The sequence below is a fragment of the Gopherus evgoodei genome, chromosome 1 (genome assembly GCF_007399415.2).
Source record: "Gopherus evgoodei ecotype Sinaloan lineage chromosome 1, rGopEvg1_v1.p, whole genome shotgun sequence".
Lineage (NCBI taxonomy): Eukaryota > Metazoa > Chordata > Testudines > Testudinidae > Gopherus > Gopherus evgoodei.
This window is the reverse complement of record NC_044322.1, coordinates 36,825,702-36,853,075: the sequence shown is the minus strand read 5'-3', so window position 1 is coordinate 36,853,075 and position 27,374 is coordinate 36,825,702. Positions and strand designations below refer to the sequence as shown.

General features: G+C 43.4%; 1 protein-coding gene across 2 annotated transcripts in view; it reads left to right on the top strand.

Moving 5' to 3' along the window:
• XPO4 (exportin 4) overlaps window positions 1-27,374 on the top strand; it is a 144,759-nt gene that overhangs the window by 22,350 nt on the left and 95,035 nt on the right. Inside the window, exons 1-3 of one of the 2 annotated variants that reach the window (XM_030561811.1) lie at window positions 13,199-13,205; window positions 19,901-19,904; window positions 23,199-23,304. In XM_030561811.1, the coding sequence (XP_030417671.1) occupies window positions 19,902-19,904; window positions 23,199-23,304 (109 nt within the window). In that variant the 5' untranslated portion in view covers window positions 13,199-13,205; window position 19,901. Of the gene's footprint in view, window positions 1-13,198; window positions 13,206-19,900; window positions 19,905-23,198; window positions 23,305-27,374 lie in introns of those variants that run through there. The other variant, XM_030561803.1, reaches the window with a different exon arrangement.

The following is a 27,374-nucleotide window of genomic DNA, read 5'->3' as shown; positions in this document are numbered from 1 at the left end:
CCAGGGGAACCCCCACCCCACTATCCCCACTTTGCCTCAGTATTGGCTACTGTCCAGTCATTGTCTAGCCCCACGCCCTGGGGCAGACTGCAGTATCAGTCACTCATCATAGGCAAAGGGGTTTTGGCCTGGCTGCCTTTACCCACCCTCTGGCTGCCCCTGTGCAAGCCCAGTACCTTGCAGGCCTATAATTAGGCCCTGCAGCCTGGGGAGTTGCTGGCCTAGGGCTTCTCAGCTCCTAAGGCTTTTTTCCCCAGCCCTGCCTTCCCTTAGGTCTCCTGGGTGAGTCCCCGAGCAGCCAGGCCTGTCTCTCTCTCCCTGTCAGAGAGAGACTCCTTCTGCTTCTGGCTCCCCTGGCCTCCTTATACAGCCCTGTGGCTCAGTTTGGGACATGGCCCCCAGCTGTAGCCACTCCTGCCATCAGCCCAGGCTTCTGGCTCCAGCTACGGCCCCTTACCAGGGCTGTTTTAACCCCTTCTCTCCCGGAGCAGGAGTCCACCCTGCTACAGACCGCATCATTGTATATGTATAATTAAGATTATGTTTTCCAATGTGCATTACTTTGCATCTATCAGCACTGAATTTCATCTGCCAGTTTGTTTACCAGTCACTCAGTTTTGTGAGATCCTTTTGTAGCTCTTCGCCATCTGCCTGGGACTGAACTATTTTGAGTAGTTTTGTATCATCTGCAAATTTTGCCACCTCACTGTTTACCCCTTTTTCCAGATCATTTATGAATATGTTAAATAGGACTGGGACCAGTACAAATCCCTAGGGGACACCAGTCTTTACCTCTTTCCATTCTGAAAACTGACCATTTATTCCTACCTTTTGTTTCCAATCTTTTAACCAGTTACCAATCCATGAGAGAACCTTCCGTCTTATCCCATGACTGCTTATTTTGCTTAAGAGCCTTTGGTGAGGGACCTTGTCAAAGGCTTTCTGAAAATCTAAATACACTATATCCACTGGATCTCTTTTGTCCTCCTGCTTGTTGAGCCCCTCAAAGAATTCTAGTAGATTGCTGAGGCATAATTCCCTGTGTTGATTATTTCCCAACAAATTATATTCATCTATGTGTCTGACAATTTTGTTCTATATGATAGTTTCAACCAGTTTGCCCAGTACTAAAGTGAGGCTTACTGTCCTGTTGTTGCCAGGGTCACCTCTGAAACTCTTTTTAAAAATTGGCATCACATTAGCTATCCTCCAGTAATTTGGTACAGAAGTTGATTTAAATGATAGGTTACAGGTGACAGTTAGTAGTCCTTCAATTTCACATTTGAGTTCCTTCATAACTCTTGGGTGAATACCATCAGGTCCTGGAGACCTATTACTGTTTAGTTTATCAATTTGTTCTAAAAGCTCCTCTAATGACACCTCAATTTGGGACAGTTCCTCAGATCTGTCACTCAAAAAGAATGGCTCAGGTTTGGGAATCTCACTCACATCCTCAACAGTGAAGACCGATGCAAAGAATTCATTTAGTTTCTCTGCAATGGCCTTATCGCCTTTGAGTGCTCCTTTAGCATCTTGATCATCCAGCGGCGCCATTGGTTGTTTAGCAGGCTTTCTGCTTCCGATGTATTTAAAACATTTTGTGCTATTACTTTTGGAGTCTTTGGCTAGCTGTTCTTCAAATTATTTTTTGGTCTTTCTAATTATATTTTTACATTTCATTTGCCAGAATTCATGCTCTTTTCTATTTTCCTTAAGTCTCCTCTCATAAAGTAATATCTTTATTCTTCTGATCATCCTAGTAGCCCTTCTCTACACCTGTTCCAGTTGGAATTCATCTTTCTTAAACACAGGAGACCAAAATTGCACACAGTATTCCAGGTGAGGTCTCACTAGTGCCTTTTCATAATGGTGCTAGCACTTCCCTATCTCTGCTAGAAATACTTCAGATTGCATTCACCTTTTGCACGGCTTCATCACATTGGTGGCTCATAGTCATCCTGTGACTGACCAGTATACCCAGGTCTTTCTCCTCCTCTGTCGCTTCCAACGGATACATCCCCAGCTTATAGCAACAATTCTTGTTGTTAATTCCTAAGTGCATGACTTTACACAAAATTGGAAGGTATTGACAATAAAGAGAAATCTGGAGTAATAGAAATGCGATCAAGTTTAATAGTGAAATCTGCTAATTTTATTAGCACGCTCCCACTTTTTGTGCCAAGTTCATTAATGAAAATGTCAAATAAGATTGGTCCTAAGGCTGATCCCTGAGGAATTTCCCTCCAGCCTGACAGTTCACCTTTTCAGTATGAACTTTTTTTCCTTTCTTAAGAATAGGTACTATATTAGCAATTCTCCAGTCATAGTGTCCGACCCCTGACTACTATTCTAAAAGAAGTGATCCAGGAGACTATAGGTCCTTTAGTTTGACCTCAGTTGTATGCAGGGTCATGAAACAAATAAGTAGTTAAGGATATAGCGGTAATTGGGATAAAATACGACATGGTTTTACAAAAGGTAGATCATACCACACCAACCCTTGAGGTGTTCCAGTAAGAATCTAGCAGTATCATTTGTTCTCACATGAAGGACAATCAGTGGAGTCTGTTCTGATCCCATTAAAACCCTCTTCAGCCTCAGGTCCACACCCTGTATCTTAGCTCCTGGCAGACTGCACACCCTTCTGATCTCACGATCAGGTCTGTCTATTCTTCTTAGTAGAGAGTGCCCAGTCACATAGATCTGCCTCTTCCTGATGTTAGTGCAATTATTTGTCCTTTCCCTTTTCTGTTCTTTCTGGCTACAAGTTGTCTTGTCTTCTGTTTTCACTTGCATTCTGGTTTTTATTTGTTTTAAAATACTTCCTATTTTAGTTTTTTGACTATAGCCTATGTAACTAACCCTTTCTGAATTTAACTGTCTTATTATTTTTCTCTGTTAGTGCTGTCCCTTTTTCTTATAATGATAATACACGGTATATACTCAATCATAAGCCGGTTCGTATATAAGCCGACCCCCCCCCAGAATAGATAAGTAAAAATGGAATTTTTTTATGACCCATTCATAAGCTGAACCTATAATTCAGGGGTCAGCAAACTGTGGCTCCCGGGCCATCAGGATAAGCTGCTGACAGACCGAGATGATTTGTTTACCTCGAGCATCTGCAGGCACAGAGGTAAACCTGAGTGAACGAAGTGTCCTGGTGTGCCAGCTGCTTATCCTGATGAGCTGGGACAGCAACTGGTGGGGAAATTTGGAGGGGAGGGGAAGAAGCTGGGGGTCATGGGAGTAACCCCTGTGACCACCCCCCATGTGACCCCACCCCTAGCCTGGGACCCCTACACTCTCCTGATCCCATCCCTTCCCTTCCCTTCCCACCTTATCTGGGGAGGGCCAGAAGAGAATGTCTCTGGCCTGGCTGGAGCTACTCTGGCAGGCTGGGCAGTGCAGCTGCAGCCTGTTCTGGTGGGCCAGACCAGACGGAGCGGCTGCAGCATGTTCCAGCAGGCTGGGCCGGGCGGCGCCGGAGCTGCACTGCTTCGGAGACTGTTGGGAGAGCAGCATGGCCAGAAGTGGAGAGACTCTGGCCCCGTCTCTTCCCTTCTGGCTCTGCTGCCTCTCCTGGCTCCCTCTTCTTAAGCTGCCCTGGGGGGGTGGGGCCGAGCAGCACGATTGCAGCCTGCCAGCCCCAGAGCTGCAGCTGCTTCGGAAGCTGGGGAGAGAGGCTGGGGGGAGAGCAGCCTGGCCAGAAGTGGAGAGACTCTGGCCCCGCCTCTTCCCTTCTGGCTCTGCTGGCTGTGCTGCCTCTGTTGTGGGGAGGGGCTGTGTCCTACATCTCCCTCTCTATACCCATTCATAAGCCGACTCCCTTCTCTGGGGCTTCCCTTTTTTTTACTAAAAAAATTCAGCTTATGAACGAGTATATACCTTCTCCTGGAAGTACTGTGTTCGGTGTTGCTCACACTCCATCTCTAAGAAGGTTATGTTAGAAACAGAAAGGGGTTCAGAGAAAGGTGAGTAAAATAAGTAGACATGGAAATTCTCTACTGTATGAGGAGAAAATGAAAAGATTAGGACTATTCGTTTCCCTCTAAAATAAATAAGAGGGAACATGATAAAGCTATACAAAATAATGAATTGTGTGGAGAAGTTAAATCAGGCACTTTTATTTGCCTTCCCTCAGTACAAAATGGGAGGGGCATATTCAGTGAAATTGGAAAAACAAATTAAAAACCTCAAAGGACTTGTTTTTTTTACGTATGTAATTAACCTATTGGACTCTCTACCCCTGTATTTGTCAGAGCAAGAAATTAATAGGATTTCAAAAACAATTAGACATTCTTTATGAAGAATGAAAACAACCAGAATTACTCTAGCTGGGGAAATGTTTTTAAGAAAAAGCAGCAAAGAATCCTGTGGCACCTTATAGACTAACAGACGATTTGGAGCATGAGCTTTCGTGGGTGAATCCCCACTTCCTCAGATGTATGTTTTTAAGAAAAATATATATCCTCACATTTCAGGGCATAAGCTGCTACCTGTGGTTAGGAAGACACTTTCCTTATGAGCATGTTATTTTTACAACTGTTATAGGTCTTACTGATTTTCCCCTGGAGTATCTCCTACAGTAACTCCTCTCTTAAAGTCATCCCAGTTAACATTGTTACATTGCTGATCAATTAGAGAACATGCTCATTTAAAGTTGCACAATGCTGCCTTATAATATTGTTTGGCAGCTGCCTGCTCTATCCACTGTTTGCAGAAAGAGCAGCCTGTTGCAGCTAGCTGGTGGGGGCTTGGAACCAGGGTGGACCGGCAGCCCCCCATCAGCTCCCCGCTCCCCTAAGTTCCCTGTGTGGCAGCCACCCAGCAGGCTATCAATTGCCAGCAGTTTAGCTGTACCTCTCCCCGCCATGTGCTGCTCCTGCCCTCTACCTTGGAGTTGCTCCTGGGAGCCTCTTGCTTGCTGTATGTCTGTGAGGGGGAAAAGAGGGGCTAATATCAGAGTGTCCCCCTGCTCCTACCCCATCTCTATAGATGGCGGGGGTTGGGGGACATGATGGCTAAAGACAGAGGGAGCTTGGTGGCAGCAGCTGCTCTCTCAACTTGCAGATCTACTTAAAAAGGCAATGTACTTAGAGTGCGGTCACCGTACTTAAAGGGGCAGTGTGCATCTCTCTCGCTCACACGGTGTGTGTCTCTGTTTCTGTCTGCCATGCTGTCTCCCTTCCCTCCATTTGTGCTGCTTTGTAGAGTGTGAGACTACATTAACAACAGTGTGTTAACCCTGGAGTGCTCAGCAAAGTGCTAGTTCAGGGGTAGGCAACCTATGGCATGCGTGCCGGAGGTGGCACACAAGCTGATTTTCAGTGGCTCTCACATTGCCCGGGTCCTGGCCACCCGTCTGGGGGGATCTGCATTTTAATTTAATTTTAAATGAAGCTTCTTAAACATTTAAAAAACCTTATTTACTTTACATACAACAATAATTTAGTTATATATTATAGACTTATAGAAAGAGACCTTCTAAAAACATTAAAATGTATTACTGGCACACGAAAGCTTTAAATTAGAGTGATTAAATGAAGACTTGGCACACCACTTCTGAAAGGTTGCCAACACCTGTGCTAGTTCATCATTTGGCACTAAGGCATTCCCTGGGAAATATCCCACCCTCTGTCTTCAGCACCTCAACCAAGCTTCACAATCATCATTGCTGTGTACAGTATTAAATTGTTCATTTAAAACTTATTGTGTGTGTGTGTGTGTAACCCCGCCATTTACATTAATTCTTATGGGGAAATTGGTTTTGCTTAACATCGTTTTGCTTAAAGGTGTATTTTTAGGAACATAACTACAGTGTTAAGTGAGGAGTTACTATACTGTCCACTGTGGGTGTGAGGACACCAGAATAGAATGAATATGGGTTTGGTCTAGTATGGGAATTCTCATGTTCTTATTAGGACCCAGTGTGACTTTGGCAACTTAAATGTCATTCCAACGTCTTCTTTTTATTTCCTAAAAGAGAACTTTCTCTTCTCTTTGCACCACCTAGTCCCATAGCCAAGTGAAGATGTATAGCCCAAATCTGAAGTTCAGTAACGACTTGTCCTGATGATGTCATCTTGCTGCTGGTGCTATAAAGATGCATTCCATAGGCTACTTCCAGTGCTGGACTTACATTTTCCAAGAGAGCTGGGATCCTTTTTATGCCATTCTTGTGAGGTTGTCAATGGATCAGGTGCCCCATGTGGTGTGCTGAGAGAATCATTGGGAGCACAATGCCCTGAGGCAGCTCTTTGTGCTGATTAGTATGCTAGTTGTGGGGGGAACAGGGCTGTTGGCTTTAGTCTCTTCTCTGCTCCATGTGCTTCTGGACTGATGCTTCTAAAGGGGTGATAAGGCCATTTATTGGAGATTGCTGATGGGGCTACTACCCCATATGTTGGTGCTTGGGGATGGGGGAGCTTCTGGGACTTGGACTGTAGCACAGTTCCTCTTACTAGTCCTGGTAAGAATGAGAGGAAGGGGAGAGATGCTGTAGACATGCTGGGGGTGATGTTAGTGGGATTCTGCAGGGGTGGGTTCTAGGCCTGTTCAATATTTTTTCAATGATCTTGAAGAAAATATTAAATTATTGCTGATGAACTTTGTGGTGAAACACAAAGATTGATAGTGTCAGTAATAATGACAGGGCAGATAAATGATCTGGATCACTTGGTATGCTGGGCCCATTCAAACAAAATGTGTTTTAATACACCTAAATGCAAGGTCATACATCTGGCAACAAAGAATGCAGACCATACCTACAGAATGGAAGACTGGAGCCTGGAAAGCAGTGACTGATAAGAATGTGAGGTCATAGTCAACAAAGAATTGAACAAGAACAGTTTGGCTTTAAGAAAGCCCAAGGAAACTTGTACTTCAGCAAGGGATAGCGAAGCGGCTACAGTACTAATAGAATAGCTTCTGGGCTTTTATTGACATGGGAAAGGTGTATGATAAAGTGGACAAAAGTTTCCTCAGCACTGGTGTGAGCATATGTGGAGTGTCTGATTTATTAACTATGATGAATGCCCTGTATAGATCACCTACCACAGTGATCCAAGTATGTTTTGAAATCTCAAGTCCTTTTGAAGTGAATGTTGGACTGCGCCAGGGGTTGGCCCTAAATCCACTGCTGTTTATCATATTGATGGACTACGTCAGCAGGAAGATCCCAAGAGGAAAAGATGAGAAGCTGCTGCATGCAGATGACACAGCAATAAGAATATCCTCAAAAGAAGACCAAAAGGAAATAGTAAACCAGTGGTATGACCAGCTAAGCTGCCATGGATGAAAATGTGCATGACTAAGACCGAGGTCCTGTGAGTCATTAGAAGTGCCACAGGGAAATTGGATGTAGAGAGTAATGGAGTGAGACTAAGCCAGTCTGACCAGTTCAAGTACCTTGACTCCTGGGTCATGGAAGACGGTGAGGTGGAACATGATACAGTAAGACAGGGGAGTGTTGCAAGAGTGTAGAATAATATTTCAGGGGTTGTGTATGACCAGTGTAAGCCACTGAGACTTAAAGCCCAATAGTATAGACCAGTGGGGAACCCTGCAATGCTGTACAGTGCAGAAACATGGATGATAAAGAAATGACAGGTTCAGTACCTACAGAAATTTGAGATGAGATGTCTTCATGCTACAAGAGGAGTTACACAAAGAGGCACTTTCATTTCAGAATCCATTAGGATGGAAGTCAGTGTCTATGATGTTGCTGACAAAATCTATGAAATTTGACTTTGCTGGTTTGGACATGTGCAGAGGATGGATGAAGGGGACTTGGTGAAGATGACATGTCAGGAGAAGCTGGTAGAAAAGTGACCTCCTAGGAGATCCAAGAAAGCAATGAATGGATTGCATCAAAGAAGATGGTAAGCAGGTGGACCTTAATGCTACCTGGACAGATGAAGATGGTGGATGCTTGCATGATGGCTTGACTCCGTTTGATAGGTTAAGGGAAAGAGTAAGAATAAGATTAATGTTAATATGTTTGCTGCCAAGTTTTAAAGAAAATGGAGTCAATGGCTATGCATCTGGAACTAGTTTGATGAAGTGCTAAATCAGCTTTTGACAGGAGAAGTCTCTTCTGTGGGGGCAGAGAAAATATTTCCTTCATTTCACTTCAGCTAGTTAGTTCAGTTCAATTTCAAATTCAAAATTAAGAAACCAATTGGGAGTCTGAAAAGGCAGGAAAGCTTATTTTCCTCTTCCAATCTGTGAATAAAAACCAGGTGTGAGAGGCTGAGATCTGCTAGGTTTAAAGGACATGATGATGAGAAAAAAGTAGTTCAGTTTACTAATTACATATAGTACTTCCTTTGCTCAATAAATAAATTTTAAAAGCAAAATGTTTTAACTTTTTTATGTACCTAACATATCTAAGGTTATTGTATTTAATTACAATAATTAAAATGCTGTTTGTGCATTTGTAATTCTGAATTTTCATCCAAATAGAACTTGACACAAATCACAAGAAACAAATTAATCATCTAGTAAATAAGAAATGCACCATCCACCATTTTCTAACATCATAAAAATGTAAAAATTAAGAATCTGAATAAATGTAAATTAAACTATATAATTGCTTATATATATATACAATCATAGAATATCAGGGTTGGAAGGGACCTTAGGAGGTCATCTAGTCCAACCCCTTGCTCAAAGCAGGACCAATCCTCAACTAAATCATCCCAGCCAGGGCTTTGTCAAGCCTGACCATAAAAACCTCTGAGGAAGGAGATTCCACCACCTCCCTAGGTAACCCGTTCCAGCGCTTCACCTCCCTCCTAGTGATTTTTTTTTCCCCCTAATATCCAACCTAAACCTCCCCTACTGCAACTTGAGACCATTACTCCTTGTTCTGTCATCAGGTGCCACTGAGAACAGTCTAGAGCCATCCTCTTTAGAACCCCCTTTCAGGTAGTTGAAAGCAGCTATCAAATCCCCCCTCATTCTTCTCTTCTGCAGACTAAACAATCCCAGTCCTCTCAGCATCTCCTCATGAGTCATATGCTCCAGCCCCCTAATCATTTTTGTTGCCCTCCGCTGGACTCTTTCCAATTTTTCCACATCCTTCTTGTAGTGTGGGGCCCAAAACTGGACACATTACTCCAGATGAGGCCTTACCAATGTCAAATAGAAGGGAATGATCACATCCCTCGATCTGCTGTCAGTGCCCCTACTTATACAGCCCAAAATGCCATTAGCCTTCTTGGCAACAAGGGCACCCTGTTGACTCATATTCAGCTTCTCGTCCACTGTAACCTCTAGAGCCTTTTCTGCAGAACTGCTGCCTAGCCACTTGGTCCCTAGTCTGTAGCAGTGCATGGGATTCTTCCATCCTAAGTGCACTCTGCACTTGTCCTTGTTGAATGTCATCAGATTTCTTTTGGCCCAATCCTCTAATTTGTCTAGGTCCCTCTGTATCCTATCCCTACTCTCCAGTGTATCTACCACTCCTCCCAGTTTAGTGTCATCTGCAAATTTGCTTAGGGTGCAGTCCACGCCATCCTCCAGATCATTAATGAAGATATTGAACAAAACTGGCCCCAGGACTGACACTTGGGGGACTCTGCTTGATTCTGGCTGCCAACCAGACATGGAGCCATTGATCACTACCCTTTGAGCCCGACCGTCTAGCCAGCTTTCTATCCACTTTATAGTCCATTCATCCCGCCCTTACTACTTTAACTTGCTGACAAGAATACTGTGGGAGACCATATGAAAAGCTTTGCTGAAGTCAAGGAATAACATGTCCACAGCTTTCCCCTCATCCACAGACCCAGTTGTCTCATCATAGAAGGCAATTAGATTAGTCAGGCATGATTTGCCCGTGGTAAATCCATTCTGACTGTTCCTGATCACTTTCCTCTCCTCTAAGTGCATTACAATTGATTCCTTGAGGACCTGCTCCATGATTTTTCCAAGGCCTGAGGTGAGGCTGACTGGCCTGTAGTTCCCTGGATCCTTCTCCTTCACTTTTAAAAAAAAAAAATGGGCACTACATTAGCCTTTTTCCAGTCATCCGGGACCTCCCCCGATCGCCATGAGTTTTCAAAGGTAATGGCCAGTGGCTCTACAGTCACATCTGCTAACTCCTTTAGCACCCTCGGATGCAGCGCATCCAGCCCCATGGACTTGTGCTTGTCCAACTTTTCTAAATAGTCCTGAACCACTTCTTTCTCCACAGAGGGCTGGTCACCTCCTCCCCATGCTGTGCAGCCCAGTGCAGTAGTCTGGGAGCTGACCTTGTTCGTGAAGACAGAGGCAAAAAAAGCATTGAGTACATTAGCTGTTTCCACATCTGTCACTAGGTTGCCTCCCTCATTCAGTAGGGGCCCATACTTTCCTTGACCACCTTTTTATTGCTAACATACCTGAAGAAACCCTTCTTGTTATTTTTAACATCTCTTGCTAGCTGCAGCTCCAAGTGTGATTTGGCCTTCCTGATTACTCTCCTGCATGCCTGAGCAATATATTTATACTCCTCCCTGGTCATTTGTCTGATCTTCCACTTCTTGTAAGCTTCTTTTTAGTGTTTAAGATCAGCACGAATTTCACTGTAAGCCAAGCTGGTCACCTGCCATATTTACTATTCTTTCTCATCAGGATGTTTTTTTCCTGCAATCTCAACAAGAATTCTTTAAAGTACAGCCACCTCTCTTGGACTCCTTTCCCCTTCATGTTGTTCTCCCAGGGGATCCTGCCCATCAGTTCCCCGAGGGAGTCAAAGTCTGCTTTTCTGAAGTCCAGGGTCCATATTTTGCTGCTCTTCTTTCTTCCTTGTGTCAGAATCCTGAACTTGACCATCTTATGGTCACTGCCTCCCAGGTTCCCATCCACTTTTGCTTCCCCTACTAATTCTTCCTGGTTTGTGAGCAGCAGGTCAAGAAGAGCTCTACCCCTAGTTGGTTCCTCTAGCACTTGCACTAGGAAATTGTCTCCTACACTTCCCAAAAACGTCTTGGATTGTCTGTGCACCTCTGTATTGCTCTCCCAGCAAATATCGGAGTGATTGAAGTCCTGCATGAGAACCAGGGCCTGTGATCTAGTAACTTCTGTTAGTTGTCGAAAAAAAGCCTCCTCCTCCTCATCCCCCTGGTCTGGTGGTCTGTAGCAGACTCCCACTACGACATCACCCTTGTTGTTGCTCACAGTTCTAAACTTAATCCAGATACTCTCAGGTTTTTCTGCAGTTTCATTCTGGAGCTCTGAGCAGTCTCATAGACTCTAGGACTGGAAGGGACCTTGAGAGGTCATCGAGTCCAGTCCCCTGCCCTCATGGCAGGACCAAATACTGTCTAGACCATCCCTAATAGACATTTATCTAACCTACTCTTAAATATTTCCAGAGATGGAGATTCCACAACTTCCCTAGGCAATCTATTCCAGTGTTTAACTACCCTGACAGTTAGGAACTTTTTCCTAATGTCCAACCTAAATCTCCCTTGCTGCAGTTTAAGCCCATTGCTTCTTGTTCTATCATTGGAGGCTAAGGTGAACAAGTTTTCTCCCTCCTCCTGATGACACCCTTTTAGATACCTGAAAACTGCTATCATGTCCCCTCTCAGTCTTCTCTTTTCCAAACTAAACAAACCCAATTCCTTCAGCCTTCCTTCATAGGTCATGTTCTCAAGACCTTTAATCATTCTTGTTGCTCTTCTCTGGACCCTCTCCAATTTCTCCACATCTTTCTTGAAATGCGGTGCCCAGAACTGGACACAATACTCCAGTTGAGGCCTAACCAGCGCAGAGTAAAGCGGAAGAATGACTTCTCGTGTCTTGTTTACAACACACCTGTTAATGCATCCCAGAATCACGTTTGCTTTTTTTGCAACAGTATCACACTGTTGACTCATATTAAGCTTGTGGTCTACTATGACCCCTAGATCTCTTTCTGCCATACTCCTTCCTAGACAGTCTCTTCCCATTCTGTATGTGTGAAACTGATTGTTCCTTCCTAGGTGGAGCACTTTGCATTTATCTTTATTGAACTTCATCCTGTTTACCTCAGACCATTTCTCCAATTTGTCCAGATCATTTTGAATTTTGACCCTGTCCTCCAAAGCAGTTGCAATCCCTCCCAGTTTGGTATCGTCCGCAAACTTAATAAGCGTACTTTCTATGCCAACATCTAAATCGTTGATGAAGATATTGAACAGAACCAGTCCCAAAACAGACCCCTGCGGAACCCCACTTGTTATACCTTTCCAGCAGGATTGGGAGCCATTAACAGTCATACTGCTCTTACATACAATGCAACTCCTCCACTTTTCTGCCTTACCTGTCCTTCCTGAATAGTTTATATCCATCCATGACAGTACTCCAGTTATGTGATTTATCCCACCAAGTCTCTGTTATTCCAGTTACATCATAATTCCTTGACTGTGCCAGGACTTTCAGTTCTCCCTGCTTGTTTCCCAGGCTTCTTACATTTGTGTATAGGCACTTAAGATAACTCACTGATGGTCCTGCTTTTCTCAATATGAGGCAGGAGTCCTCCCCTCTTGCGCTCTCCTGCTTGTGCTTCCTCCTGGCATCCCACTTCCCCATTTATCTCAGGGCTTTGGTCACCTTTCCCACAGTGAACCTAGTTTAAAGCCCTCCTCAGTAGGTTAGCCAGCCTGCCTGCGAAGATGCTCTTCCGTCTAGATATAATCTGTCTTCCGGGTTAAGCAAAAAGAAGCACCACATTTATTGTAAATGCTGTATTTAGTTACAGCTCAATATGTGTTAATGGTTACTAACCAATGAAAATCAGAATGGCTGGAAGTTAGTCAGACAAATTCAAGTGAGAAATAAGGTAGAGTTTTTTAATAGTGAGAGTGACTAACCATTGGAACAAATACCAAATGAAGTGGATTCTCTGTCTCTTTAAGTCTACAGATAAAAACTAGATGTGTTTCTGGTAGATGTTCCTTAGTCAGAGTGAAATACTGGTCAGCTTATATGATCTGATGGTCCCGTCTGACCTTAAAAATCTATAAATTTATTCATCGCTGTGTAGGTAAACTACTAAAAAGAGACTTTGCTAGCCAAGAGAAACTAGTGACCTAATACTGCGGTAAAATAGGTATGAGCTGAGGCATGTCATTTATGCGATTTGTGTGGTAACTGCAGAATAAGACTCATTAGTTAATAATTGTGAAGCAATATGTTTGATGTAACTTTCATTTCAAAGTTTCCAAAGTGCTGTGCAGATTTATTTTCTATATGCACAAATCATTTCTCCAACTAATGGAACACAAGAACTGTTGGCCAATACAAAACAAGTCTTTTCAAGTTTAGGACAGGAACTGAACTGAAGAATATTCTCTCTGATTAAAACTTTAGGAGAAATGTGGATAGCCACAAAATGAAGTTTGCATATGACATCCAAGCTAGCACCATTATTCTGCAAATAAATAAATAAATGTTCCTGACTGGAAACACTTCAAACAGCAGAGTGCCCTTACTTACATGTTGGGCACAGACTAGAGAGAAGTGCAATTTGTTGAACTGCTAACATAGCTTCCTGCAGAACTGTTTTTTGTTTGATCTTTTATGCAAGAACTGACCTTGTTCGGTTTGAGAGGAGTACACAATAGTCTGAGGTGACCCATTTCCTATCTATTCATATATATCATAGATAAGTCTGACAGTATATTTGTAAAGAAGCAGCAACATAGCAGGGTGTGTTAATGAGCATACATACAACCTGGATGTGATGAAGCACTAAGAATAGTAATAATGATAAATCATAATACTTTTGTTAAAAATATGGAATTTAGCATTGCCTTAAAATAGCTTTTTGGTTAGTAGGAGTTATTTCTGGTGTTAGGCCATGTACTAATTATGACTGAGTCATTAACTTTAGTTGTAGTGCCATCAGCAATTTGGAATCCATGCCAAATCTATTGCAATATAAAAGTTACTATCTCTGTGCCTTGTGTGTGGTGGGTTTTTTAATCACATTTAAGTGCAGATGTGATAAACCATAGACTTTTTTATGGAGCTGCAACCGGTGACTCCATAATGTAATTTTTAAACTTGAGCTCATTGTTGTAACATTGTTATAGTTTTACATAGCCTACTTTTTGAGGAGATGCTTGACATTATTGATTTAATTTTGGTTTTGTATAGAAGCTAAATGTCAAATGTAGGATAACATGAAAGTCTGTTAAATGGATCTAGTGGTAGGCTAATCAAGCAGATCTTCCATCTGAGTAGGCCCTAGCTTTTCCTTCTCACCTGGTCTACTTTCAGTAACGTCATGGTCTTTTGAAATTCTTTGGTGTTGGTGTAGGTGAGCATGAAGAACATGTGCAAGTTATTAGTTTGAATATAAAAATTGACTTTGTGTCAAATGAAGTTATGTCGAGTAGCCCCAATACTCTATCGGTTAGCACCTGTAGTAATTTTCCATACATATTCAAGTTTCCTATGAAAATCTAAGCCAACATGTACGCCTAAAAAAAAAGTGCTATACCTTGAGATGCCATGAGGGCAGGGGACTGGACTAGATGATCTCTCGAGGTCCTTTACAGTCCTATGACTCTATGATTACCAGAACTTCATCTGCCTTACCAGGCTGATCAACTGCTAAAAACTCCAGTACTGTCCCTGTCCTAATGTGAAGAAGTTTTCTTGTTTTGAAGTTTCTTTGTTTTTTTTGATAGAGTAGCGGGACACAGGCGTTTGTCTGCACATATTCTATGTCTTGTCACAAGATTCTTACGGTGTTTTTGCTGCTCTTCATAATCAGCATTTTTCATTATGCTGCCAGTTATGCTCCTCCATAGGACATCTCCAGCAGAAGTACTTGTGATCTGTTAATGGAAGTTGGCAAATTGGAGAGGAAAGAAAAGACAGTTTCTTCCCTTTTCCTTCTTTTCTCACCCATTCAAATCGCTGAACAGTCCCAGCAGCAGCCGCCAAGGATTGTCCCAAAAGAAGCGTGAAGATACTCATTTCTACAAACCTGTGTAGAATTTATATCCTCCAACACATACTACTCTGCTCTGCTGCTGTTTTCCCTCAAAAGTTTGTACCCTATCTTCTTCCTGTCCTCCATTCAGATTTTCCCCAGCAGTGGTAGTTGGATATGACTGAGAAGGAAGAATCAGTTTTTCTAGAAACTCTGGGATATAAAGGTGGGATGAAAGTGTTTTCTTTTTGATTACATGTCCAGGCTCATAGTTTAAAAAGTTAGTCTGTTAGTTACTACTCTGCCAAAGTGGTGGCTTTCACATATCATCTCATTGATTTATTCATTGTTTCTGTTGTTGAATTTCAGCTGTAAAACTTTTGAAAATTTGAACAAATTGTAAAGAAAAAGGCCACTGTCCTGCAACCCTCGTGTGAATAATCTTTATTCATGGGTATAGTCCTATGTTATCAGTCAGATTGTGATTCCTGTGCTGCCGTTGATGTCTTAAGCAGTTCCAGTTTTGCCATCTAAAAATAGTTAACAGCAGTCAAATAAAGTGGCAAAATCTCAGACATAAGACAGTCTATATTCTTTTTAATATTGATGGAATTTGCATACACTGATTTTCTTCTTAGAGTTGACATAACTATAACTGAAACTTCATATTTTTTTATTTGTGCACCAGAAACACTGTTATCTTCATATAGTAGCTTTCAGACTAGAGTTACTTATCTTAAGCTCCCTCTCATGGTGATGTGGTGCAGAATATACAAAAATGTTTTATGAGTGATCTAAAATTTCTCAGCCATACAGTGAGGATTTAAAATAAATAAAAAAATAAAAGCTCTACCTTTTAAGTAGGCCGGATTTGAGAGGCTAATGAGGTTAATTCATGTAATTACACTGTGCATTGTAATTACTGAGTAAAAACTTTGTTAATATAGAGAGAAGGTTGCCCAGTGGTGCTGTATTGAATGGTGGAGGGATTATTTGAAGTAGATTGGTAGAGTTATCATTGTGCTATGAGAAAAGGTCTGTGTCTACCTTGAGGAATCAAGCATGCCTCATTTCAGCACTGAGGTCTGTAGGTTGTACAGACATAGAATCTAGAACTGGAGGGGACCTTGAAAGGTCATCAAGTTCAGTTCCCTGCCTTCACAGCAGGACCAAGTACCATTCCTAGCAGATTTTTGCCCTGATCCCTAAATGACCGCTTCAAGGATTGAACTCTCAACCCTGGGTTTAGCAGGCCAATGCTCAAAGCACTGAGCTATTCTCCCCTCCCCCGCCAACAATCAGTATTAGCAGCAGTATTAGCAGACAGGCAGGTCTTGTCATGGTGATTGTCAGCAATGTAGTGGAATACATGACTGGGCTTAGTGAGGGGCTAGTGATGGCACTGTCTTAGAAGAAGTCCTCAAGGAAAGGGTGAAGGAATGGTAACATTTTGCAGATCTGGGGCAGTCAGTGTGGAGAAGGCTTAGTGTTAGAGTGTAGGCTGGGTGCAGGTAGCTCCTGTTTGCTATGCCTGACCTAAACCAGAGTTTTGCCTTGGCCTAGAGAAGGTTCTCAGTTCTCAGAGTGTTCTGTAGCATCTGTGAGGATAGAATGCTAGTATTTGTGTTATAGGTAGGGCTAAAATTTTGTCACGGAAATGACTTTCCAAAGACCTCCATGACTTGAGCCCTCAGCGCCTGGGAGCTGCAGGGTCCCCCCATTGCCTGTGGTGTCTGGGAACTGCAGGGTCCTGAGCTCGCGGGTGGCTGGGGTGCTCCGAGAGCTTGGAGCCACCACGGGCAGCTGGGGTGCCCTGGGGCGGAGTGGGAATCCCACAGTTCCCCATTTTGTCTTGCATATTTTTAGTAAAAGTCATGAATACGTCACTGGTGTCTGTCCGTGATTTTTACTAAAAATACATGTGACAAAAGCTTGGTCTAATATGCCTATAACTAAAGCTTTCTCTGAGGGAAGAGTTAAGGTTGCATTGCAAGGATGGTGTGTACCTCAATTCTGTATTTCTGGTTTTCAGAAATTTGCCTTACTGTAATTTTTCATTTCCTGTTTTTCAGAGGTTTGAGTATAAATGAACTCAACATTCTGGAAGGGAACAAGACATTACTGGACACAACCTTACCTCTGCATTAACAAAGTTTTTGGGCAGTTAATTTTCTTGGTTGTTTTTGTTCTTTTTAAAGTTCTCTCAGTACCTCCATGTTCCGCCTCTGCTACCTCTGGGTTCTTGGCATTATTAAGGTAGACAGAGAAGACCCTGGGTCCACGTTTGTCCCTTCATTGCCTGTCCAGCACAGACTGATCCTCCTCCCACAGAGAAGCGGACATTGATGAGGGCCCCACAGACTGAGGATATGGGAACAGAAAGCAGTTACAGTACAGTGATTTAATATAGTCAGTGGGCACATGTTTTAAAGGGGGCACAGAAATGAGGGAGTCTGGGGTGGTTTTGTGGGACAGAGCTGAAGCCCCCACACCTCCCACTACATATCTGTCCCCTGCATTTTCACCCATTGTTCCTTGCACTGTTCCAGCACCCCCACCTCTTCTCTCCTACTGGTTTGAGGGTCCCCTCCCAACTTTACAGATTCACCACCACTTCTGTAACTCCTCCAACATTCCCTCCATCCATGCCCATTCCTTTGACCACTCCCTCACATCCCTCCCTGCTCCGCTGAGACCACCCCTCACACACACACACTAGCTCAACCCTCCTCCTTGCCCTCATAAGCTTGGAGAGGCCATGGGGAGGTGGGGAAGGGGTTATACATATCCATGTGCAGCGTAAACAGTTCAGAGAGGTGATCTCCGTTAGATGTGCTTAGCTAAATGAGAACACTCTATGAAGATGAACATAGCTTGAAACAGTAGCTCTGAGAAATGTGAACTGCTCCATTAATCTCAATATGGTGTTTTCATCTTTACCCCCCACCCCAAAGGTTTCAGCACCTGTGACATTCTCCGAGTGTGCCTATCCTTAATTCTCCACCCCCTCTCAGCACTGGGTACCTATTTCATGCACAAAAAGAGCTCATTCCCAGCCCCCCATCCTGGTTTTAACACTTTGGGGCTTGTTTTGAAGGGGAGACAGAAACTGGGTATGTGTGGCTATGGGGAGGTTGGTTTGTGGGTATAGCTGAAATTTTCTAGATTCCTCTGCTGCACAGCTGTGACCACCTCATTTTTTTTCTCCCCATGCTCCATTGCACTGCTCTGATCTCCCCTTTTTCTCTAGAAGCCATAGCATCTGAAGGGAAGTCTCTTCCTCACTGATGGAGGCAGGGAGGGGAATTCTGTTTTTTCTCCTCTGACTGGGGACCAGTGGCAGAACTTTGGAGTCATTCCCTCAGCCTAGTGAAATAGCCATGGAGGAATTGTTGGGTGATGTGCAGTATGCATAGGGACAAGCTCTCAATATTTGTAGAAGAGGAGGAGGAGGAAGAGAGAGTGAATGCATAGATTGCTCCACTTCCTGTTCTCCCTGCTTATAGTTCTGTCTTGTCAGCCCTTCTAAGTTCCCAGAGCACAAAGGTCCATTTTTAGGGCGATCCCTTATTTGTCGAGGTGTCATAGAAGAAAAACTACTTTTCTGGAAACCCAGGTCTTCATCAAAGCTCTAGCCATCCCATTGGGTTCTTTAAAACGTAACATTTTGTGTGATCTCTGGTACTAATAAGGGTCAATATCTAAGGATGTGCTGGCCCGTCAATAGCTGTGCCAGAGCATCTCTGAGTGGCAAAGATTGGCAAAGGGGCAGAGCCCTCCCAAATCCCTGGTCTCAGAGCAAGACTTCAAAAAAAACAACTCCTCCCTGTAGAATGCAGGCAGAGAGCAAAGAACGTGTCTAGCACAGTATTTGAAAGATGCCAAGGGTAGGGCTCAGACTCACAGTGCATGGATGTAGCTTGGTTTTTTTGAGAGCTTGTCCCTATGTGTAGTGCACTTCAGGTGTGCTTGCACCTGAGACTGAAGATTTCTTACTAGCAGCATCCACTTGGTCTGCACATGTGCCCTTGCTCTTGTGCGCCATACTGAGGACATAAGGGATTATGCCAGACTACCACCATCTAAATTCTTTCCACTGCTTGTGCTCCGAGGTGGAGCCCTAGTATTTGCGGTGCTCTCTTGAAGTTTACCTCTGGATAGTTAGAGATAGCTATTTCTGTTCAGTTCAGTTAGGCTTGCTTTTCATTACTCTTAAGGGTGCTTCCTGCACTGAGCCCCTCCCCCCCACTTTTGGTGGTGCATTTTTTTCATCTACCCTCCCCATTTGTTTTGTCCTGTGAGGAAGGGACAGCATGACCAAGAGCCTCAGCACACCTCTACCTTGATATAACGCTGTCCTCGGGAGCCAGAAAAATCTTACCGTGTTATTGGTGAAACCGCGTTATATTGAACTTGTTTTGATCCACCAGAGTGCGCAGCGCCGCCCTCCCGGAGCACTGCTTTACCATGTTATATCTGAATTCGTGTTGTATCAGGTCGCATTATATTGAGGTAGAGGTGTATTAAGAACTGTGTAGTCTGTCTGCGCTGCATCATGGTAAATGATGACTATGACTACTGTTCGTACTGCCTGGGAGAAACCCATATTCCATCCAGATGCAGTATTGGCAGTTTATTTCCTTGAAGGACAAAGAAATTGCCGAAGATCTGCCTTAACATGTTCTTTGTGGACAATTCTGTGAGAACATCGTTGGATCCTGAATAACAAGAACCCCCCTGTACATCAACCTGAGAATGTAAGAGCACCCCTTCGCCATCTCCCCACTACTGACTGTCCTGTGGAAGATTAAGCAGGACAAGATATATAGATCATTCTCATAGCTCCATGATGGCCGTGACATTTTTGGTACTCTGTGATGCGTCAGCTGTTGGCCTGACCTCCAGTCAGCCGCCACCTTGTATGGGATCCCCTGACCCAGGACAAAAGGAAAGACTACCCATCTTGACCCATCCTTATGACAGCATGGTATTTGGATGGGTGTCGGATCTAGAGAGCTGTTACTTGGCAGGCATGAGGCCATATGGAGCAGCAGCAGGAAAAACTCCACCAGGAATTGCTACATTTCAAAGTCTGGCATGACCAGTGGGGAGTTTCCCTGTTGCTGACTGTGACCCCCTGATGGGGTGGATTTCCTGCAATCCCTGAAGTCCACAGGATTATCCCTTAACTCCCTAAGGGTGCTCTTAGCTGTTGTCAGCACATCTCATTCCTTAGTGGACAGCTATACTATCTTTTCGCACTAGGTTACGTTCTGGTTTCTGAGGCGGATAGTGAGGGTTTTCCACCAGTGATGATGCCTGCACTGGCTTGGGACTTCATCTTGGTCTTACTGGCTCTAATGGGGCGCCATTCGAACTATTGTCGTCATCCTCCCTTCTGCGCCTTTCCTTAAAGATCTTGTTAGGGGGCATGTATGGTGGACACCCCTCCTCGCCTCGATCTTCCACAAGGACAAGGTGTCTGAGGTTGCACTCAAGATTCCTCCTTAAGGCAGTATTGGACTTTCAGAGCATTAACTTACATGTGTTCTATCCTAAGCCATGTGTCAACAGGGAAGAGGTGTAGGACCCTGGCCGTTTACCTTCAGAGTGCTAGGCTGCTTTGGAAGTAATCAAAGTTGTCTCATTTGTGGAAAGAAAAGGGACGTGATATCTGTTCTGCAAAGGTCAAAATGGATGTCTGGCTGCCATGAGGTGAACAAGGTCTCTCGAGAGCAGCATGAGAGCATGTTCAACGAGAACAAGAACCCAAGCAACCTTGATAGCATCTTGCAAGAATGTTCCAATCATTGACATCTGCAGGGGGTGACATGGGGCTCGGTCCATGTCTTCACAAAGCCCACTATGCTTTGATACAGGCAGCTGCTTTAGATGTCTCCCTAGGCATAGAGCAGTCCTTCAGTCAGCACTTTGGCAATGCTCTGGGCATCCACCTCCATAAGTGGGGTCACTGCCTGTGAACCACCTGTAGTGTGCTATCAGTAGGGACAACCGCTTGAAGAAGGATAGGTTACCTTGTAGTAACTCAAGTTCTTCAAAATGTGTTGTCCCAATTGGTAGTGCGCTGACTATCCTCTTTCCCCACTGCCTCAGATCCCAGTCTTATGAAGGAGCTGAGATGGCAGTGGTCCAGTGCAGCTTCCCTGTACACTCAGTATGGAGCACAAGGAGAGCAAGAACACTTGCACAGAGTAAGTGGACACTGCTAGGAAGAATTCTTCGGTCTCAAATGTTTGCACAACTTGAAGTGAACCGGTGCATAGGGACAATGCATCTAGAAGAACTCCAGTTTTTACAAGGTGAATAACCTCTCCTGCAGTGACCACAGCATGGTGCCTCAAGCCACCCAGCTTCTTGGACTTCATGTAACCCCCCTACCTTTAATAGAGCCCTAGTCTTGCTGCACATGTGCACTTCATTTTTAGATGCATCAGTTTAGTTCATACCAACCTGGAGTTAAGAACTTTACCCTTAACATTTTCAATAATGTTTTCCCAAAAAGGGTGCCATGCATTAGCTGAGATAAATCCCAAGCGGCTGAGATCAGTTTGAGGAGTAATAGAGGTATAGTGTGTGCAAATGAATTAGAACCAGCTGATTTTGTAAACCTCTTATTCTTTGGAGGGACTGTATTTAGAAATCCCTTGCTCAAATAGCCCGAAATTTGCTCACTAACCCTACCCACCAGCAAATGTCATGAAACAGCAAATTTCAAGGCAAAGATTTTAGAGTGCTTAGTATAGTCAACTTTTGAGCAAAGTGATGCTCAACGCTAGAAGATCTTTTGCTCCTCTGTAATGGATATAGGAGGAATAAATACCACGGCTGCTTGGGGGCGCAAGTGGGGCAATTTGCCCTAGGCCCTGCAGGGGCCCCACGAGCCCTGACCTGGCAGCGGTCCGGGTCTTCGGTCGGGATTTTGGCGGTGGGGGGCCCTTAAGTGCTGCTGAACATGTGGAGCTACTGAAGGGCCTCCTGCCACCGAAATGCTGCTGAAGACCTGGACTGCCGCTGGGTAAGTACAAGCACCGCAGCTCCCCGCTTTGCCCGAGGCCCCTGAATCCTCTGGGCGGCCCTGATAAATACACTTTTTTGAGAGGATAGTTACTGAGGTGGGTTCAAGTTTTCAGTTTGAAAAGCTGATACCTACTCCAATAGATATTTTAGTAAGCAGATTCTGATTTAATTTTAAGGTACTACAACTTTTAACAAAAAATAAATATTTAAGTACTAATTTTTTTCTACTGAGATTTTAAAAGGGAAAAACATACCCTAGAAATGTCTGCAGTCTGTCATTTCTACAAATATGCTTGTAATAAAATGTCAAAATAATATAGTGTAGGTATGAAAATATGCCGTGGTATGTCATCCTAAAGGAATAGAACCTTGAATTGAAATATCTGATAGAAAATTCCTCTTGCTAGATTAATTGATTAGGATAGCTTTAATATTTGTTAAAACCAAGTAAGGCTATTGGTACCAGTAAATCTCTGTACGTGATCTCTTGTAAACAGCAAAGCATTTTGATCGTGCTGTTTTGTGTAACTCAGTATGGGATGATTATAAGTGCTCAACACCAACTTAGTCTCTTTGTAATATGCTAACTCTAAACATTAGAGGGCAGCATATCACTAATAATGACTTTGTTTCCTAAAAGAATCAGGTTACACGTTCTTCAACCTTTCAGGATTACTATACCATTTAAAAGCTCTAATCTAAATTTAAACCTTCAGAAAAATTTAGTATCACGATTACAACTTTTTTTTGGTGAATTTAGCTGTAATTTATTCCATTTCTCTTGGTTTACATTTCAGTAGTCCGTTATGTTTTAGGTGGTGATGGTGGGTTTTTATCTGTACTAGTGTGTGTGCGTTATTATTTGGTTTGGGCTTTGTCAGTCCAGTGCAAAAAGGATTGAGTAGAACCTTAATCTTCCTTCCCTTTCCCTTTCCCTTTCCCTTAAACGTGTTTTGGTATTAGTATTATTAGCAATGTAGAAGCATTTAGATTTATTGTTTGCATGCTATTTGAATATGCACATAGAGATATTTACACCCTGCTGTAGGTATGTTTGTGCACAAAGAAGGCTATGTCAGACAAATAAGAGGCACCTTGCCTTAGCAGATTTATATTCCTGTTGTTTGGATTATTCACCAAGGCAAATATTTATCAGCTTATAAAATTTCTCATAAAATGTGTATGCAGTAGGAACGCTACTTTACAGATTACCTAAATGCAAGTAAACTTTATTTTCTTGTAGGCACCACCTTCCATGGTCAATAATGAACAACGCCAGCATGCCGAGCACATATTCTTATCATTTAGAAAATCAAAATCTCCATTTGCTGTTTGCAAGCATATTTTGGGTAAGTCTTCAGTGTATTTTTGAGAGATTTAGCGTGTCATCAAATTCAAAACTAATAGACAATACTAGTCTTTTGCATCTGGGAATGTGAACATTAGATATTCTTTCATTGTTATTGTACAGTATTAAATTTGTTAGTGAACTGCAAAGCATTTAAAAAGTAAGTTAAATAGAACTCTATAAAATCCTGAGTTACTAATGCAATACAATGTGTGTAATCCTAAATCCTTGGTTTTTAGTTATAATTTTTGTGGTTTGCACAGCTAGTAGTGTGTTTTAAAATGGTCTGCTAAGGGCGGAAAAAAAAGTTTAGTGCCCCCTCAAAATTTCACAGCTTTAGCGAAGGCCTTTCTTCTGTTGGAGAATTTCTAAATTTGATTTAGAAACTGATTTAGTAAAGTAACTGCAACTCCTTTGTGAGGACACTCTTTTACTTTAGTTTGAGAATACTTTGTAGGGTGGAGCTGGTAATGTTACCTGTAGTCGATTGCTTGTCACTTTCCATTGTAAGACCTTGTTTTCTGTTGCTTATGAGTTTGCCATACAGGTGGAAATTTTCTATGCCACTTCTCTGCCTCAGGCTGAGTTTTTTAGTAAGTTTCAGCTAAAATGATCATGCCATTTCAGAGAATGAGATTATGAGAAAATATGCTGTTTTACCTGTGATTAAAACCTCCCACTTCCATCCATTTTGTTAAAAAACTCTAGGACCTCTAAGCTTTGGAGCAAGGCCTTGGAATTTGGCTGGAACGTTCATGTTGCCCTGGTGTCAGGGCTGTATCTTTTGTAATGTCTGTGGAAAACTGCTCACATTTGGGCAGATTTCAAGCCTTTGAAAAAATTTCAAGCAGTAGAGACTAGATAGCTTGGCAGCAAAATTATCTCTACTGAGGACGAAACATCCCCACTCAGCTCCCATGTGCTCATCAGAGGTAGGGGTGTGTGTGTGTGTGTGTGTGTGTCGTCATCACAGAGTGAGTGGACGTGCTTCAGCTCAGGATTGCAGGGGCTGAACAGGACATTACTTGCAGTTGCTTCCCCGGGGGCTGCTGTGATGTTGGGCACATGAACTGATGATAGATTCTTTCCTGTGCTCTGTGATCCATCTGTCACCCAGGCAGTGTGGAGGGAAGGAGGAAGCAGATGATTTGAACGCAGAGGAGTGAGAAATGAGGGACAGCGAGATGGGGTTGGAGGAGCCAGAGTGGGGGCAGTACTTGGGACATGGTGAGGGGACATGCACGCAGAGGGATGGAGACAGGATAAGCTCAAAGGAGGAGGAAAGCAGCAGCCAGGAGAAGGAGTTGGGGAGGATTGTGTAGGAGCAGAAGGGTAAGGGGTAGAAGACAGCGTGGATGGTGATAAATAGGAGGAGAGGGGGAAAGGCTGGGATGACAGGATAAGAACAGTCTTTAACCACTAGAGAGCACTCCTCTCCAAAACTTGGAATTAAACGTAGCTGTCCTGAATCTTTCCATTCCACTGCTAAGTCCATGGAGGGCAGGTCCATTAATGACCATTAGACAAGATGGTCAGGGATGCAGCTCGGGGTGACCCTAGGCCTCTGACTGCCAGATGCTGCTACTGGATGATGAGATGGATCACTTGATGATTGCCCTGTTCTGTTCATTCCCTTTGAAGTATCTGGCATTGGCTACTGTCAGAAGGCAGAATACTGGGCTAAATGGTACGTTGGTCTGATCAGGTACGTCGGGAAAAAACTTTGAAACCCACTGGCAAAGTGCATTTCTTATCTCTCTCTTTAGTGCAATGGTTCTCAAACTTTTGTACTGGTGACCCCTTTCACATAACAAGCCTCTAACTGTGACACACACACCCCCTTATAAATTAAAAACACTTTTTAATATATTTAACATCATTATAAATGCTGGAGGCACTAGGGTTTTGGGGTGGAGGCTGACAGCTTGTGACCTCCCCCCACATAATAACCTCGCGACCCCCTGAAGGGTCCCGACCCCCAATTTGAGAACCCCTGCTCTAGTGGCTAGTCCACATTTAGAATAACAGCCTACTATTCCCATTAATTATTCAGTTAGCTCAGGTGGTCCCAACCCTGCTGATGAGGGTTAGCTTAGATAGCTCAGGTAAGGATTCAGTATGATTTGACATGATCAAATTTAATTTTTCTAGGAAATTACATTTAAAAAAATGTGAAGGTTGCAAAGTCAAGCATTCAGATTAGGAAATACCAGTATTAAGGTAGCTGATGTCACCTTAATCCAGCCTCCCAGCCTACATTGTGATGTTTCTAATTACATGATCGCACACTATTTTTCCAAACTAAGCTACATTGATATAAGCCAGGTCTAAATCTATTTAAGTATCCACTTGAGGTTTTCTGCCAGTTTTGAATCAATTTAATAACAGATTTTAGCTAAATCGGTGCAACTTTGAATATAGAGAAGGCCTTTGTCATATATAAAGGAAACATGAATATTGTGGGCTCTTTTTAAAATATTTCTAAGTCTCCTTTCATAGCCACCTGCATTCCCTTTGAACAAGTAAGTGGTGATGCTTAAGACAAGCCAGCATGTCACATTCTGGTGGGAGTGCAGTCCGGACAAGTGAGGGGTTGTCATTGTCTGCCCTGTGTGCTTTACTGTTGTAGCTTCCAACCTAGGTCACTCACAGCCAGCCTGCAGGTAACACTCTGAGTGTCTGTGTGCTAGACAGTCCTGGTTTAGCATCTCTAACCCTAACAGCTTGTCTGCAGCCCCTCTCTGGCTTCAGTCAACCTTGGTTACTGCTTGCAGAGTGCCCACAACAGATTTCCAATCCCGAATTTTCCCAAAACTGTGTTTTCTACAATGTCCAGTCCTTTCCCGGGCAGTTCAGAGAAATAATTTGGTTCATTTGTTCTTCTACAAACTCAGGAACACATCACAGCTTATTAACTTAACTAGAGGTAATAAACCCTTCCGTTTAAATACAGAACTGAGTTTGTTTATGGTAAAAATAAATGTATTGACAAATTATACATAGAGGTAAATGAATTCAACTATAAGGAATGAAGATACAAAGTTACAGGTAAAACAAAAAATGCTTCTAAAAGTCTAAAACTTAAAGCTAGCAAGATACAGACTTTGTTTGAGAGAGTTTCTCTCACCAGTCGTTTTTCTTCCCAGTCATGGCTGACTTTCTCCTCATTCAGGACCCTCCACAAAAGTACAAGGTGCTGGCTTCACTTGTCGTCTTTGTCTAAGCTCGTTTCTTGCCTATATTCAGTTTCAGAGACTTCAGCAGTGCCCCCCTTGGTGGAAGGGTTCATCTTTCTTTGCTTGCAGGAACTCTGGCCTCTTGTGTCTGTCTAGTGACGGAGGCCAAAGCTGGCTTCTGTCCTTACTTGTATCTTCCAAAGTTCCATGACCTTGTTTCAAGAGGCAGGATGACTTCATGCTATTCTTCCCTTCTTGTGTGCTGCCCTCCCCTGGATGGGGCTTCCATTGTTTGATTCCACCATGCTTAATTTACATAGGAAACCAGTAGATAGCTGTGCCATTCCCTCTGGAATGGGCGGGCAAACTTTTTGGCCCAAGGGCCACATCTGGGTATAAAAATTGTATGGCAGGCCATGAATGCTCACAAAATTTGGGGGTTGGGATGTGGGAGTGGATGAGGGCTCTGGGGTGGGGCCAGAAATGAGGAGTTCAGGGTGTTGGAGGTTCCCGACCAATGGGATCTGTGAGGGACACGCTTGGGATAGAGGCTGCATGTGGAGTCTCCGGCCTGGCTGCCCCTATGCATAGGAGCCAGAGGGGGGACATGCTGCTACTTCCAGAAGCTGCATGGAAAGCCCCTGCTCCCTGGCGGGAGCACGGAGTGGGGCAAGTCCCTGACCCCACTCCCTGGTGGGAGTTTGAGGGCCAAACTAAAAGGTCCAACAAGCCAGATATGGCCCGTGGGCCATAGTTTGCCCACTGCTGCTGTATAGCCTAATATCAATTAGTATCCATAGTTCCTTACATATTGTTAATATCATTGTGAAATAAATGTGTTGATCTCTAGTGTGTCATTTGTTTTCAGAGGAGACCTAACTCTCTACACTTTTAT